At 47.3% G+C, this 16,864-nt stretch overlaps 1 protein-coding gene across 6 annotated transcripts in view; it reads right to left on the reverse strand.

The window, feature by feature from the left end:
* The window catches only part of NMT2 (N-myristoyltransferase 2), a 250,814-nt gene that overhangs the window by 46,389 nt on the left and 187,561 nt on the right, over nt 1-16,864 (reverse strand). For all 6 annotated transcript variants that reach the window (XM_063921460.1, XM_063921459.1, XM_063921458.1 and 3 more), the window contains 2 exons: nt 4,691-4,809; nt 3,674-3,765 (listed from right to left, as the gene is read on the reverse strand). In XM_063921460.1, the coding sequence (XP_063777530.1) occupies nt 3,674-3,765; nt 4,691-4,809 (211 nt within the window). The remainder of the gene's footprint in view (nt 1-3,673; nt 3,766-4,690; nt 4,810-16,864) is intronic.

The raw sequence follows: 16,864 nt of genomic DNA on the forward strand, positions 1-16,864 counted from the left end.
GGGGACAGGGTGATCAGCCGATGCATCAGTAGATGTGATCCGCACCACTTGTCCAACAGATCCCACTGAAAGGTCCTCGCATGGAACCTGCCGAAGGGAATGGCCTCGTATGATGTCACCATCTTTCCCAGGACTCGCGTGCAGTGATGCACCGACACCTGTTTTGGTTTTAATAGGTCTCTGACCAGTGTCATGAGCTCATGAGCCTTCTCCATCGGGAGATAAACCCTCTTCTGGTCTGTGTCCAGAATCATGCCCAGGAATGGCAGACGAGTCGTAGGAATCAACTGCGACTTTGGAATATTTAGAATCCAGCCGTGCTGCTGTAACACTTCCCGAGAGCGTGCTACGCTGATCAGCAACTGCTCTCTGGACCTCGCTTTTATGAGGAGATCGTCCAAGTATGGGATAATTGTGACCCCTTGCTTCCGCAGGAGCACCATCATCTCCGCCATTACCTTGGTAAATATTCTCGGTGCCGTGGAGAGACCAAACGGCAACGTCTGGAATTGGTAATGACAATCCTGTAACACAAATCTGAGGTACGCCTGATGAGGTGGATAAATGGGGACATGAAGGTAAGCATCCTTTATGTCCAGAGACACCATAAAATCCCACCCTTCCAGGCTTGCGATGACCGCTCTGAGCGATTCCATCTTAAACTTGAACCTTTTCAGGTATATGTTCAGGGATTTTAAATTCAATATGGGTCTGACCGAACCGTCCGGTTTCGGTACCACAAACATGGTTGAATAGTAACCCCTTCCCTGTTGAAGGAGGGGAACCTTTACCACCACCTGCTGAAGATACAATTTGTGAATTGCAGCTAACACTATTTCCCTCTCTAAGGGGGAAGCTGGCAGGGCCGATTTGAGGTAACGGTGAGGGGGCATCTCTTCGAATTCCAGCTTGTATCCCTGAGACACAATCTCTATAGCCCAGGGATCCACCTGGGAGTGAACCCACTTGTGGCTAAAAATTCGGAGACGCGCCCCCACCGGGCCTAGCTCCGCCTGTGGAGCCCCAGCGTCATGCGGTGGATTTAGTGGAAGCCGGGGAGGACTTCTCTTCCTGGGAACTAGCTGTATTATGCAGCTTTTTTCCTCTACCCCTGCCTCTGGTAAGAAAGGACGCACCTCGTACTTTCTTGCCTCTTTGTGATCGAAAGGACTGCATTTGGTAATATGGTGCTTTCTTAGGCTGTGAGGGAATACCTGGCAAAAAATTTGACTTTCCTGCCGTAGCTGTGGAGACCAGGTCTGAGAGACCGTCCCCAAACAATTCCTCACCCTTGTGAGGTAAAACCTCCATGTGCCTTTTTGAGTCGGCATCGGCTGTCCATTGCAGAGTCCACAGGACCCTTCTGGCAGAAATCGACATTGCATTTATTCTAGAGCCCAGTAGGCTAATGTCTCTTTGGGCATCTCTCATATATAGGACAGCGTCTTTTATAAGCCCCAGGGTCAGTACTATAGTATCCTTGTCCAAGGTATCAAGTTCCTCAGATAAGGTATCTGTCCATGCTGCTACCGCACTACACATCCAGGCCGACGCAATCGCCGGCCTTAGTAGGGTACCTGAATGTGTATAAATGGACTTCAGGATACCCTCCTGCTTTCTATCCGCAGCATCTTTTAGGGTGGCCGTATCCTGTGACGGCAGGGCTACCCTCTTGGATAAGCGTGTTAAAGCTTTGTCTACCCTAGGGGAGGATTCCCAGCGTAACCTGTCCGTTGGCGGGAAAGGATACGCCATAAGCATCCGTTTGGAAATCTGCAGTTTTCTATCTGGAGATTCCCAAGCCTTTTCACAGAACTCATTTAACTCATGTGAAGGGGGAAAGGTCACCTCTTGCCTTTTTTCCCCATACATATAAACCCTCTTGTCAGGGACTGGGGTTTCCTCTGTGATGTGCAACACATCCTTCATTGCTATAATCATGTAACGGATGGCTTTAGCCATTTTAGGCTGTAACTTTGCATCATCGCCATTGACACTGGAGTCAGAATCCGTGTCGACATCTGTGTCAACAATTTGGGATAGTAGGCGCTTCTGAGACCCTGACGGCCTCTGCGACATAGAATCAGGCATGGGCTGAGACCCCGGCTGTCCCAAGGCTTCTGCTTTATCCAACCTTTTATGCAAGGAAGTAACATTATCATTTAAAACCTTCCACATATCCATCCAATCGGGTGTCGGCGCCGACCCCACATTAATTTGCTCCCGCTCTGCTTCCACATAGCCTTCCTCGTCAAACATGCCGACACAAGCGTACCGACACACCACACACACAGGGGATGCTCGTTTTGAAGACAGTTCCCCCACAAGGCCCTTTGGAGAGACAGAGAGAGAGTATGCCAGCACACACCCCAGCGCTATATGTCCCAGGTGTTACACAGTAACTTAGTGTTAACCCAGTAGCTGCTGTATATATTGTTTTTGCGCCAAATTTATGTGCCCCCCCTCTCTTTTTACCCTCTTCTACCGTGATTCTGCAGGGGAGAGCCTGGGGAGCTTCCTCTCAGCGGAGCTGTGGAGAGAAAATGGCGCTGGTGAGTGTTGAGGAAGAAGCCCCGCCCCCTCAGCGGCGGGCTTCTGTCCCGCGTTTATGTGTAAAAATATGGCGGGGGCCCATGCATATATACAGTGCCCAACTGTTGATATGCTGCTTTTTTGCCAAGAGGTTCTTAATTGCTGCCCAGGGTGCCCCCCCCCCTGCACCCTACAGTGACCGGAGTGTGTGGGTTAGTGTGGGAGCAATGGCGCACAGCTGCAGTGCTGTGCGCTACCTCATAGGAAGACTGGAGTCTTCTGCCGCCGATTTTGACGTCTTCTTGCTTCAGACACCGGTTTCTGACTTCTGGCTCTGCGAGGGGGACGGCGGTGCGGCTCCGGGATCGGACGACCAAGGGTGCGATCCTGTGTACGATCCCTCTGGAGCTAATGGTGTCCAGTAGCCTAAGAAGCAGGACCTATCTTCTGTGAGTAGGGCTGCTTCTCTCCCCTCAGTCCCACGTAGCAGAGAGTCTGTTGCCAGCAGATCTCTCTGAAAATAAAAAAACCTAACAAAATACTTTCTTTCTAGCAAGCTCAGGAGAGCTCACTAAGTAGCACCCAGCTCATCCGGGCACAGATTCAAACTGAGGTCTGGAGGAGGGACATAGAGGGAGGAGCCAGAGCACACCAGTATCCAATTTCTTTCTTAAAGTGCCCTGTCTCCTGCGGAGCCCGTCTATTCCCCATGGTCCTTATGGAGTCCCCAGCATCTACTAGGACGTTAGAGAAATTTAAATTTGGGTGGGTTAGATTGTTTCTGTGCAGGGTAAATACTGGCTGCTTTATTTTTACACTGCATTTTAGATTTAAGTTTGAACACACCCCGCCCAAATCTAACTCTCTCTGCACATGTTATATCTGCCCCCCCCCCCCTGTAGTGCAGCATGGTTTTGCCCCTTAGTGTGCTTTTTTGGTCTGCTAGCAACCCTGAATCAGGCCTTATGTACATACAAGGAGGTCTAACCATGCCTTTGTATCTTGATATTTTAGTTGATCTAGAAATATGATTATTATTTTTGGGGGGGGGGGGGGGGGGGGGGGGGGGTTAAAATGAACAAAATGGACTTACAGACTTTAAAACAACTTTATAATGAGAGACGGGAGCTGCGACACTCACCACTGCAAGAACTCCGGGGAATAGTCAAATCTGAACATGTTGTCGTCATCTTCCACATAATTCTCATTCAGCAAAGTATATAGTTCTTTTAGCTGGTTATTAGATACAGACAGAGAGATCGGTGACTGTGATCATTAGTGAGACAGAACTTAGTAATATGAGGAACCATCTGTACAAGTGATGAGTCCCTGCCGCATACACACAGTGGGGCCGCACTGGTTACATGATACTGAAGCCTGTCCGTTCACCATTAATGGCATGAGATAGCGAGGTTCTGATAGGTTTACTGGGAGTTGCCAACATTTTTCTATATCTATACCATGCCTGGTTAACGCAAAATGAGGCAGGACTAATTAAGTCACTTTGTTCTTACAATAATATCCTTAAACCCTTAGGACTGACTAAGCTGAAAGAGAACATGACTTGCAAATAATTGTTGTACTTAAACTTTTTGGTCTGATGTGAGCATTGCACAAAAGTATTGGCTTCCCTGCAACATTACAGGTTAACTGTTTTCAAGCACTGCTACCTGAGAAAAAGTGGAGCATTATAGGTCTCTCCCCCCCCCCCCCCCCCCCTCCCCTCCCAGAAGTCAAGGGGCTTTCTCTGTGCAGTAAGTTCCTTAGAGCTTTGTTGGCTGCCTCCCTCTCGTGGCCGAAAACCAGGACTGTGTGACACTTTGGAGGAGAGTATGTGTGGGAGGACCAATGAGAAGCCACCATCACGGTCACTGAATTTCCCGATTGGTCCTCCTGCGCGCACACCTCCTCGCTGTAGAGTTAAGGATGTATTAGTGGTCGGACATCAGTCTGGTCTGTCTATAGTGAGTAAGTCGGTGCTGGGGTAGGAGTGGAAGGCAAAGCTTTATAGACAGGCGGTAGCCGGATATTGCAGCAGGACTAGTAAAAGTTGTCATCTGCTTTATGACCAGCAGAAAAATCCCAATGATGTAAGTTCATTATTTCCCCAGGAATAACGGACAGCTACACAGTACAATAAAGGAGTCGGCTGACTTACCACCTCAGCATCGCTCAGGTCTAGCGTGTCCCACATGAAGCCCTGAGGCAGAGAGTATGGCTCTTGGCGAATGTTGTCCTTGTCGGGTTCGATGGGACCGTGACAGGTTATAATTTCGTCTAGAATGAAAAGAGAGGAGATAAATAGACAGGTTCATAATGCACTGTGATATTCTGATAATGACGGAGCTTCTGTCTTTCCCAATGCGGTGTCTTCCTCTCTCCATCGCGACGGATAGTTCCAACTTCTTCTTTTCTCCTCACACGAATAACACAGAAGACACACACACAAAGCACTACTCTACCAGCACGGTCTAGTTGCCATGACATGGCTGGCACGGGGACTCTGATGACTGACTACCTTACTGGTGCTGGTGATATTAGAGTGCGTAACAGGCTGGCAGTTCAGCCCACGGAATAGCCGCCACCCGTGTATACTGTAGTTCCCTATTGGTCCGCACAGTGCATGCAATAGGCTGCGTGTGGAACACCTACAGTATGTATAAACCCTTTACATCCCTGCAACATATTTATCACACATATTCTTCATTCTGACCAGCTCCTGAAACTCTGCCCACTTCTCGGTATATTGGTTGCTTAAAAGTCAACAAATATTCTACAGGTTACAGATGAATTTAGCCTATTAAGCTGTTAAATGAGGATCCGGCGTCCGGTAGGCTCTTCACTGCTGACCATGATGAATCGGCAGCCTTCAAAGTGTCACTGAAAAGTGATCTGGTTTATTAAGCAGCTTGTATAAAATCATCTTTTCTAGGCTGAAATCTAAATAGAATGAATGTGTTTTGATGTGATCTAAATCCGCTGAACTAAGGGAGTGTCACTTCGGACACGCTGCTATAATAATCAAGAAAAACAAATCACAATTATCTCAGTAATAACAAGGGAAGGAAACTAATATTTCTCAGCAAGCCGTAAGAAACTTCACTGACTGAAGACATGTATATATGAAAACGAGGTAACGTTTAAGACCTTAAGCTCTACCTCTATGTAATTTTTCAGTGCAGAAAACTGCTTTTTGCAAACTAACCAACATTTATTTATTAAGTGATTTGGGATCTATCATGAAATGTCTGGTCTGTCAATCTTAATCACTTGGCATTCAGTACTCCGAGTCGCCCTACCCTTTCACATCAAATTCCTGGGTCCAGCCTGGGTCACTGAACACAGGTTTCAAGCAGGGGTTTCTCCTCTGCTGGCACTTGGTGATGACAATTTCCCAGCGCCGGTAAGCCGGCTCTCCATACAGTGTCATCCGGTGTCCAACCTAGTTCGTTACCCGGGTTGGATTCCTGGGTCACTTGACCCAGGTTTTTTCATGAACCATGACCCTGGGATAACTCGGCAATAACCTAAGTTAAAATGGCGGTGTGAAATGGGTATAAAGTAAGAGTCACAGGCTATCCAGAAATAGGACGGATCATCCGGATACTCCACTAAAAGCTTATCATCTGCTGCTGTATCTAAAGCTCAGCATAAGCCTTCCTGGCATATACTGTACACCTGAATGAAGGTGGACTACAAGTAAACAGAGCATTCTACCTGTTATGTATTCTCATCAAGCAATCCACAAGGTATACAACTATAGACAAAATAGTATTATACAGAACTAAATCAAAAAAATATTTAATTCCCACAAGACCATGCATCTTACAGCATAGCAATGTGAAGTATTGTAAGAAATCCCCATTCTATCTTCTGCCTGACCTCCCCAGTGACCTTGAACGCCCTTACCAGTAACAGACAGATGATTAGCATGCAATGTGCTCTTACAGGAGAGTCCCAACGGGGAGGTGGAAAATAGAGGATAAAACGATTTTCCTTCATTTTCATTTTAAAGAACCTAGAAAGGATCTAATTTTAGCTCTAATGCTGTCGAGAAAAAGCTTTCATGCACCGTAATACACAGCAATGAAAGGGAAAGGCTTATATACATATATATATACATACATACACACACACACACACACACACACACACACACACACACACACACACACACACACACACATACACAGCTCAAAAAAATAAAGGGAAAACTAAAATAACACATCCTAGATCTGAATGAATTAAATTTTCTTATTAAATACTTTGTTCTTTACATAGTTGAATGTGCTGACAATAAAATCACACAAAAGTTATCAATAGAAATCAAATTTATTAACCCATGGAGGTCTGGATTTGGAGTCACACTCGAAATTAAAGTGGAAAAACACACTACAGGCTGATCCAAGTGTGATGTAATGTCCTTAAAACAAGTCAAAATGAGGCTCAGTAGTGTGTGTGGCCTCCACGTGCCTGTATGACCTCCCTACAACGCCTGGGCATGCTCCTGATGAGGTGGCGGATGGTCTCCTGAGGGATCTCCTCCCAGACCTGGACTAAAGCATCCGCCAACTCCTGGACAGTCTGTGGTGCAACGTGGCGTTGGTGGATGGAGCGAGACATGATGTCCCAGATGTGCTCAATTGGATTCAGGTCTGGGGAACGGGCGGGCCAGTCCATGGCATCAATGCCTTCGTCTTGCAGGAACTGCTGACACACTCCAGCCACATGAGGTCTAGCATTGTCTTGCATTAGTAGGAACCCAGGGCCAACCGCACCAGCATATGGTCTCACAAGGGGTCTGAGGATCTCATCTCGGTACCTAATGGCAGTCAGGCTACCTCTGGCGAGCACATGGAGGGCTGTGCGGGCCACCAAAGAAATGCCACCACACACCATTACTGACCCACTGCCAAACCGGTCATGCTGGAGGATGTTGCAGGCAGCAGAACGTTCTCCTTAGCGTCTCCAGACTCTGTCACGTCTGTCACATGTGCTCAGTGAGAACCTGCTTTCATCTGTGAAGAGCACAGGGCGCCAGTGGCGAATTTGCCAATCTTGGTGTTCTCTGGCAAATGCCAAACGTCCTGCACGGTGTTGGGCTGTAAGCACAACCCCCACCTGTGGACGTCGGGCCCTCATACCACCCTCATGGAGTCTGTTTCTGATCGTTTGAGTAGACACATGCACATTTGTGGCTTGCTGGAGGTCATTTTGCAGGGCTCTGGCAATGCTCCTCCTGTTCCTCCTTGCACAAAGGCGGAGGTAGCGGTCCTGCTGCTGGGTTGTTGCCCTCCTACGGCCTCCTCCACGTCTCATGATGTACTGGCCTGTCTCCTGGTAGCACCTCCATGCTCTGGACACTACGCTGACAGACACAGCAAACCTTCTTGCCACAGCTCGCATTGATGTGCCATCCTGGATGAGCTGCACTACCTGAGCCACTTGTGTGGGTTGTAGACTCCCGTCTCATGCTACCACTAGAGTGAAAGCACCGCCAGCTTTCAAAAGTGACCAAAACATCAGCCAGAAAGCATAGGAGCTGAGAAGTGGTCTGTGGTCACCACCTGCAGAACAACGCCTTTATTGGGGGTGTCTTGCTAATTGCCTATAATTTCCACCTGTTGTCTATTCCATTTGCACATCAGCATGTGACATTGATTGTCAATCAGTGTTGCTTCCTAAGTGGACAGTTTGATTGCACAGAAGTGTGATTGACTTGGAGTTACATTGTGTTGTTTAAGTGTTCCCTTTATTTTTTTGAGCAATATATATATATATATATATATATATATATATATATATATATACATACATACAGAAAATTTAGCACTCACTATAGCAAGCTCACTTATCCTCACCACATCAATAAATAAATGATGGGGGTTTAGTTAGTGAATTGGCCAATGCACAGAAGCCTGCAAACCGATCGCCAAGGTACCCCACCTTCTTGCAGGTCCTACACTGTCACAGAGTGGTAAGTGCAGTCATGTCCCCCGCCTCTGGGGTGGCGAGTGCTGTGGTTTTATATCTGTTTGTATATTGCAGGGTTAATATTTGGTTAACTCTTATTAACTGTGGCCACAAGCTTTTTCATGCACCCCTATGTAAACTCAATTATCCTTAACCTGAGTCAGCTGTTCCTTAGTAATTTATCAGCCAGTGTCAGGTAACTAGTGTACCTTTAAAAGCCATAAGGTATGTGGCAGGTGCACATTAAACCAAGTAGGCATATTTGCAGTTATATTATGTGTGAAACTGTTGCCAGGTTTTAAGACTTCTGAGATAGTGTAGGATCTGCAGGAAGGTGGGGTACATTGGCGATCGGTTTGCAGGCTTCTGTACATTGGCCAATTCACTAACTAAACCCCCATCATTTATTTATTGATGTGGTGAGGATAAGTGAGCTTGCTATGGTGAGTGCTGAATTTTCTGCTTGTATTTATTTAAGTATGTGGTCATGGGCTAAATGCACCCCACCCTGTGAGTGGTAAGTGCAGCTACGTGCCCCGCTTCTGGGGTGGTGAGTGCTGTGGTTTTATATCTGTTTATTTATATATATATATATATATATATATACACACATACATATACCTATACATACAGTTGTCGGCGGCACTCACGGCTCACAAATGACACAGGACGCAGCTGAGATAGCCAACGTTTAAATGTTGTATTGTCAGCATTTTGGAGAACACCACACAGGTATCCAGCATTACTGTGTTTCCCACTAGCCAGGCAGGTCAGGCTCTGACTTCTTACAGATTTGTTTGGCACTGCTGGAGTCAGGCACAGGGGCAGTGATGTCAGAAATGTGCTAGTTTCTAAGATAAGACTACAGTACGTACACTGTAATGATCACCTTAAGGAGAAGGATCAAGGTTTCAGATCTCTCCTCTGGCTCCCTAGATATTTGCAATCTGCAACTGCAAGATCCCATACTGTCATCTCTCTTTCCTCATCGTGTTGAGACTACTTGTAATTATTATCCTCTAGCGCATATTCCTACTCGGAACCACCTGGACTTTCCCTCAGGATGGCCTGGCTGGTATGTGGCATTAGATTTCTTTTGGTTTATCTCCAACGTTCGACCCTTCTCCAAGATACAAAAAGCATTCAACATCCTCATCATTTTCATTCATGCAGAATCACTTTATCAACGTACAGCACAGACTGAAGATCCCAATTTCTTTCTATAAGCTTCCTCAAAAGGTCTAATATCCGCTCTAGATGCAGAACTGACTTCTCATGCTCAAACACCCCCCCCCCCCCCCCCCCAATGAGCTGAAGAGTGAGCCCTACCAAGGGGAGACTGCAGACGAAAAAGACTAGGCTGAGGTCAGAGATAACGACACCAGTAATTCAATATGCTGCAAAATAAAATGCATCCAAACTCCGATATATGAGGCATTATTTTCTAGAAGACCAGCTGACCAGTTCTTGTCTGTGTATACATAACTCAATGCCCTCCTTATGCTACAACACTTCCTACTTGCTGCACCCGTGCCTACAGCTCTCACCACCAACTTACTTAAAACACCCCTCACCATCCTATCACCAAACAGTCATAAACAGACCACGGCATGTGTATCAGATGGGAATTATATTATCGTATTCTTAAAAACTCTAATATTTGTTCAGCATTTCATCCTGGGTTTTCCCTTCTTCCAAAGGGGGAAAATGAAACAAGAATGAAAAAGAAATGGCTAAATAAATAATTCTACCTTCTTCAGCAGTAAGTATAAAGGAGCAGAACGCAATGGGTAATACTCCGGTACAATAAATGTTATCATCTCCCATCTAGATTACTGTAATCCCCTCATGGGACTAGTGACCTCCCATCTCACCACATTCAGTTTATCCTTAACTCCATTTCCCAGCTCATTTTTTCTTTCTTGCCACTCGACCTCTACTGCCCCCTCTGTCTGTCGCTCCACTGTTTCCTGACCTACCCAGAAACAAGCTCAAACTCCTCTCAATCAACTACAAAAAGCCCTCAACCATTCCTTCTCCTCCTTCCTGGTCACCTCCTCCACTCTCGCTTGCAGGATCTCTCAGCACAGTTCCCTACCTCTGGACTGAGGTGTCCTACTTTCTCGCAGTATCCCCGTCTTTAAAAGGGTAATCAAAACTCATCTCTTCTTTTAAGCCTACCACCTCTCCTCCTAAATCTCCTTTATCTGCACTTACTACCAATGCCCCTTCTCCTTCTTTGTGTCCACCTGTAGTACCTCTAGCGGGAGGAAGTCAATTGACCGCCGGACGAGATCCCAGTGGTCAATATTCCGACGCCGGATTCCCGACACCATCTGCAATACCAACCAAGCAGGAATAGAACCCTGTGGCAGAGCGCAGCGAGCCTGCGAGGGGACACGCTGCGCTCGCCTTTGGGATCCCGGCGTCGTTCCCCTGACCGCCGGGATCTCATACTGATCCCCCTCTAGCACGTAAGCTCTTGTGAACAGGCCCTTTTTCTCCTTTTCTATGACCATCCTACATGATGACCTTTGTAATGCAACAGTATGTTCAACCCCATTTATATATGACAGAAGCATTGTGGCACAATATAAAGGTAATGCATGACACTTGTGATGCTTTAATAATAAGAATTTACTTACCGATAATTCTATTTCTCGGAGTCCGTAGTGGATGCTGGGGTTCCTGAAAGGACCATGGGGAATAGCGGCTCCGCAGGAGACAGGGCACAAAAAGTAAAGCTTTAGGATCAGGTGGTGTGCACTGGCTCCTCCCCCTATGACCCTCCTCCAAGCCTCAGTTAGGATACTGTGCCCGGACGAGCGTACACAATAAGGAAGGATTTTGAATCCCGGGTAAGACTCATACCAGCCACACCAATCACACTGTACAACCTGTGATCTGAACCCAGTTAACAGTATGATAACAGCGGAGCCTCTGAAAAGATGGCTCACAACAATAATAACCCGATTTTTGTAACTATGTACAAGTATTGCAGATAATCCGCACTTGGGATGGGCGCCCAGCATCCACTACGGACTCCGAGAAATAGAATTATCGGTAAGTAAATTCTTATTTTCTCTATCGTCCTAGTGGATGCTGGGGTTCCTGAAAGGACCATGGGGATAATACCAAAGCTCCCAAACGGGCGGGAGAGTGCGGATGACTCTGCAGCACCGAATGAGAGAACTCCAGGTCCTCCTTAGCCAGGGTATCAAATTTGTAGGATTTTACCAACGTGTTTGCCCCTGACTAAATAGCCGCTCGGCAAAGTTGTAAAGCCGAGACCCCTCGGGCAGCCGCCCAAGATAAGCCCACCTTCCTTGTGGAATGGGCATTTACATATTTTGGCTGTGGCAGGCCTGCCACAGAATGTGCAAGCTGAATTGTATTACACATCCAACTAGCAATAGTCTGCTTAGAAGCAAGAGCACCCAGTTTGTTGGGTGCATACAGGATAACAGCAAGTCAGTTTTCCTGACTCCAGCCGTCCTGGAACCTATATTTACAGGGCCCTGACAACATCTAGCAACCTGGAGTCCTCCAAGTCCCTAGTAGGCGCAAGGCACCAAAATAAGCTGGTTCAGGTGAAACACTGACACCACCTTAGGGAGAGAACTGGGGACGAGTCCGCAGCTCTGCCCTGTCCAAATGGACAACCAGATATGGGCTTTTTTGAGAAAAAAACCACCAATTTGACACTCGCCTGGTCCAGGCCAGGGCCAAGAGCATGGTCACTTTTCATGTGAGATGCTTCAAATCCACAGATTTGACTGGTTTTAAACCAATGTGATTTGAGGAATCCCAGAACTACGTTGAGATCCCACAGTGCCACTGGAGGCACAAAAGGGGGTTGTATATGCAATACTCCCTTGACAAACTTCTGGACTTCAGGAACTGAAGCCACTTCTTTCTGGAAGAAAATCGACAGGGCCGAAATTTGAACCTTAATGGACCCCAATTTGAGGCCCATAGACACTCCTGTTTGCAGGAAATGCAGGAATCGACCGAGTTGAAATTTCTTCGTGGGGCCTTTCTGGCCTCACACCACGCAACATATTTTTGCCACATGTGGTGATAATGTTGTGCGGTCACCTCCTTTCTGGCTTTGACCAGGGTAGGAATGACCTCTTCCGGAATGCCTTTTTCCCTTAGGATCCGGCGTTCCACCGCCATGCCGTCAAACGCAGCTGCGGTAAGTCTTGGAACAGACATGGTACTTGCTGAAACAAGTCCCTTCTTAGCGGCAGAGGCCATAAGTCCTCTGTGAGCATCTCTTGAAGTTCCGGGTACCAAGTCCTTCTTGGCCAATCCGGAGCCATGAGTATAGTTCTTACTCCTCTACGTCTTATAAGTCTCAGTACCTTAGGTATGAGAAGCAGAGGATGGAACACATACACCGACTGGTACATCCATGGTGTTACCAGAACGTCCACAGCTATTGCCTGAGGGTCTCTTAACCTGGCGCAATACCTGTCCCGTTTTTTGTTCAGACGGGACGCCATCATGTCCACCTTTGGTATTTCCCAACGGTTTACAATCATGTGGAAAACTTCCCGATGAAGTTTCCACTCTGCCGGGTGGAGGTCGTGCCTGCTGAGGAAGTCTGCTTCCCAGTTTCCATTCCCGGAATGAAACACTGCTGACAGTGCTATCACATGATTTTCCGCCCAGCGAAAAGTCCTTGCAGTTTTTGCCATTGCCCTCCTGCTTCTTGTGCCGCCCTGTCTATTTACGTGGGCGACTGCCGTGATGTTTTTCCCACTGGATCAATACCGGCTGACCTTGAAGCAGAGGTCTTGCTAAGCTTAGAGTATTATAAATTTACCCTTAGCTCCAGTATATTTATGTGGAGAAAAGTCTCCAGACTTGATCACACTCCCTGGAAATTTTTTCCTTGTGTGACTGCTCCCCAGCCTCTCGGGCTGGCCTCCGTGGTCACCAGCATCCAATCCTGAATGCCGAATCTGCGTCCCTCTAGAAGATGAGCACTCTGTAACCACCACAGGAGAGACACCCTTGTCCTTGGATATAGGGTTATCCGCTGATGCATCTGAAGATGCGATCCGGACCATTTGTCCAGCAGATCCCACTGAAAAATTCTTGCGTGAAATCTGCCGAATGGAATTGCTTCGTAGGAAGTCACCATCTTTACCAGGACCCTTGTGCAATGATGCACTGATTTTAGGAGGTTCCTGACTAGCTCGGATAACTCCCTGGCTTTCTCTTCCGGGAGAAACACCTTTTTCTGGACTGTGTCCAGAATCATCCCTAGGCACAGCAGACTTGTCGTCGGGATCAGCTGCGATTTTGGAATATTTAGAATCCACCCGTGCTGTTGTAGCAGTATCCGAGATAGTGCTACTCCGACCTCTAACTGTTCTCTGGACCTTGCCCTTATCAGGAGATCGTCCAAGTAAGGGATAATTAAGACGCCTTTTCTTCGAAGAAGAATCATCATTTCGGCCATTACCTTGGTAAAGACCCGGGGTGCCGTGGACAATCCAAACGGCAGCGTCTGAAACTGATAGTGACAGTTCTGTACCACGAACCTGAGGTACCCTTAGTGAGAAGGGCAAATTTTGGACATGGAGGTAAGCATCCCTGATGTCTCGGGACACTATATAGTCCCCTTCTTCCTGGTTCGTTATCACTGCTCTGAGTGACTCCATCTTGATTTGAACCTTTGTAAGTGTTCAAATTTTTTTAGATTTAGAATAGGTCTCACCTAGCCTTCTGGCTTCAGTACCACAATATAATGTGGAATAATACCCCTTTTCTTGTTGTAGGAGGGGTAATTTGATTATCACCTGCTGGGAATACAGCTTGTGAATTTTTTCCCATACTGCCTCCTTGTCGGAGGGAGACCTTGGTAAACCAGACTTCAGGAGCCTGCGAAGGGGAAACGTCTCGACATTCCAATCTGTACCCCTGGGATACTACATGTAGGATCCAGGGGTCCTGTACGGTCCCAGCGTCATGCTGAGAGCTTGGCAGAAGCGGTGGAACGCTTCTGTTCCTGGGAATGGGCTGCCTGCTGCAGTCTTCTTCCCTTTCCTCTATCCCTGGGCAGATATGACTCTTATAGGGACGAAAGGACTGAGGCTGAAAAGACGGTGTCTTTTTCTGCAGAGATGTGACTTAGGGTAAAAACGGTGGATTTTCCAGCAGTTGCCGTGGCCACCAGGTCCGATGGACCGACCCCAAATAACTCCTCTTCCTTTATACGGCAATACACCTTTGTGCCGTTTGGAATCTGCATCACCTGACCACTGTCGTGTCCATAAACATCTTCTGGCAGATATGGACATCGCACTTACTCTTGATGCCAGAGTGCAAATATCCCTCTGTGCATCTCGCATATATAGAAAATGCATCCTTTAAATGCTCTATAGTCAATAAAATACTGTCCCTGTCAAGGGTATCAATATTTTTAGTCAGGGAATCCGACCAAGCCACCCCAGCTCTGCACATCCAGGCTGAGGCGATCGCTGGTCGCAGTATAACACCAGTATGTGTGTATATACTTTTTATGATATTTTCCAGCCTCCTGTCAGCTGCGTCCTTGAGGACGGCCCTATCTATAGACGGTACCGCCACTTGTTTTGATAAGCGTGTGAGCGCCTTATCCACCCTAAGGGGTGTTTCCCAACGCGCCCTAACTTCTGGCGGGAAAGGGTATACCGCCCATAATTTTCTATCGGGGGGAACCCACGCATCATCACACACTTCATTTAATTTATCTGATTCAGGAAAAACTACGGAAGTTTTTTCACATCCCACATAATACCCTCTTTTGTGGTACTTGTAGTATCAGAAATATGTAACACCTCCTTCATTGCCCTTAACGTGTGGCCCTAATAAGGAATACGTTTGTTTATTCACCGTCGACACTGGATTCAGTGTCCGTGTCTGTGTCGACTGACTAAAGTAAACGGGCGTTTTAAAACCCCTGACGGTGTTTCTGAGACGTCTGGACCGGTACTAATTGTTTGTCGGCCGTCTCATGTCGTCAACCGACCTTGCAGCGTGTTGACATTATCACGTAATTCCCTAAATAAGCCATCCATTCCGGTGTCGACTCTCTAGAGAGTGACATCACCATTACAGGCAATTGCTCCGCCTCCTCACCAACATCGTCCTCATACATGTCGACACACACGTACCGACACACAGCACACACACAGGGAATGCTCTGATAGAGGACAGGACCCACCAGCCCTTTGGAGAGACAGAGGGAGAGTTTGCCAGCGCACACCAAAAACGCTATAATTATATAGGGACAACCTTATATAAGTGTTTTCCCTTATAGCATCTTTTATATATTTCTAACGCCAAATTAGTGCCCCCCCTCTCTGTTTTAACCCTGTTTCTGTAGTGCAGTGCAGGGGAGAGCCTGGGAGCCTTCCCTCCAGCCTTTCTGTGAGGGAAAATGGCGCTGTGTGCTGAGGAGATAGGCCCCGCCCCTTTTTCGGCGGGCTCGTCTCCCGCTCTTTAATGGATTCTGGCAGGGGTTAAATATCTCCATATAGCCCCCGGAGGCTATATGTGAGGTATTTTTAGCCAAAAAAGGTTTTCATTTGCCTCCCAGGGCGCCCCCCTCCCAGCGCCCTGCACCCTCAGTGACTGCCGTGTGAAGTGTGCTGAGAGGAAATGGCGCACAGCTGCAGTGCTGTGCGCTACCTTAAGAAGACTGAGGAGTCTTCTGCCGCCGATTCTGGACCTCTTCTCGTTTCAGCATCTGCAAGGGGGCCGGCGGCGAGGCTCCGGTGACCATCCAGGCTGTACCTGTGATCGTCCCTCTGGAGCTAATGTCCAGTAGCCAAAGAAGCCAATCCATCCTGCACGCAGGTGAGTTCACTTCTTCTCCCCTAAGTCCCTCGTTGCAGTGATCCTGTTGCCAGCAGGACTCACTGTAAAATAAAAAACCTAAGCGAAACTTTTCTAAGCAGCTCTTTAGGAGAGCCACCTAGATTGCACCCTTCTCGGCCGGGCACAAAAATCTAACTGAGGCTTGGAGGAGGGTCATAGGGGGAGGAGCCAGTGCACACCACCTGATCCTAAAGCTTTACTTTTTGTGCCCTGTCTCCTGCGGAGCCGCTATTCCCCATGGTCCTTTCAGGAACCCCAGCATCCACTAGGACGATAGAGAAAAATTTTTTTTAAAAAGTGAGAGGTAATACTTTACTTTTCAACCAAGGAATATCATGGACGAGACTAAAATATGTATTATATTATGACTCATATCTGAAAATGACAGCTGTGGGGTATGGTGGCCCTTTAACGTTCTGCACTTATATAAAGGTGTAAAGACAATCTCTTTGGCAAACACAAGCAGAGATTAAACAGGGAGTTC

The sequence above is a fragment of the Pseudophryne corroboree genome, chromosome 5 (genome assembly GCF_028390025.1).
Source record: "Pseudophryne corroboree isolate aPseCor3 chromosome 5, aPseCor3.hap2, whole genome shotgun sequence".
Classification (NCBI taxonomy): domain Eukaryota; kingdom Metazoa; phylum Chordata; class Amphibia; order Anura; family Myobatrachidae; genus Pseudophryne; species Pseudophryne corroboree.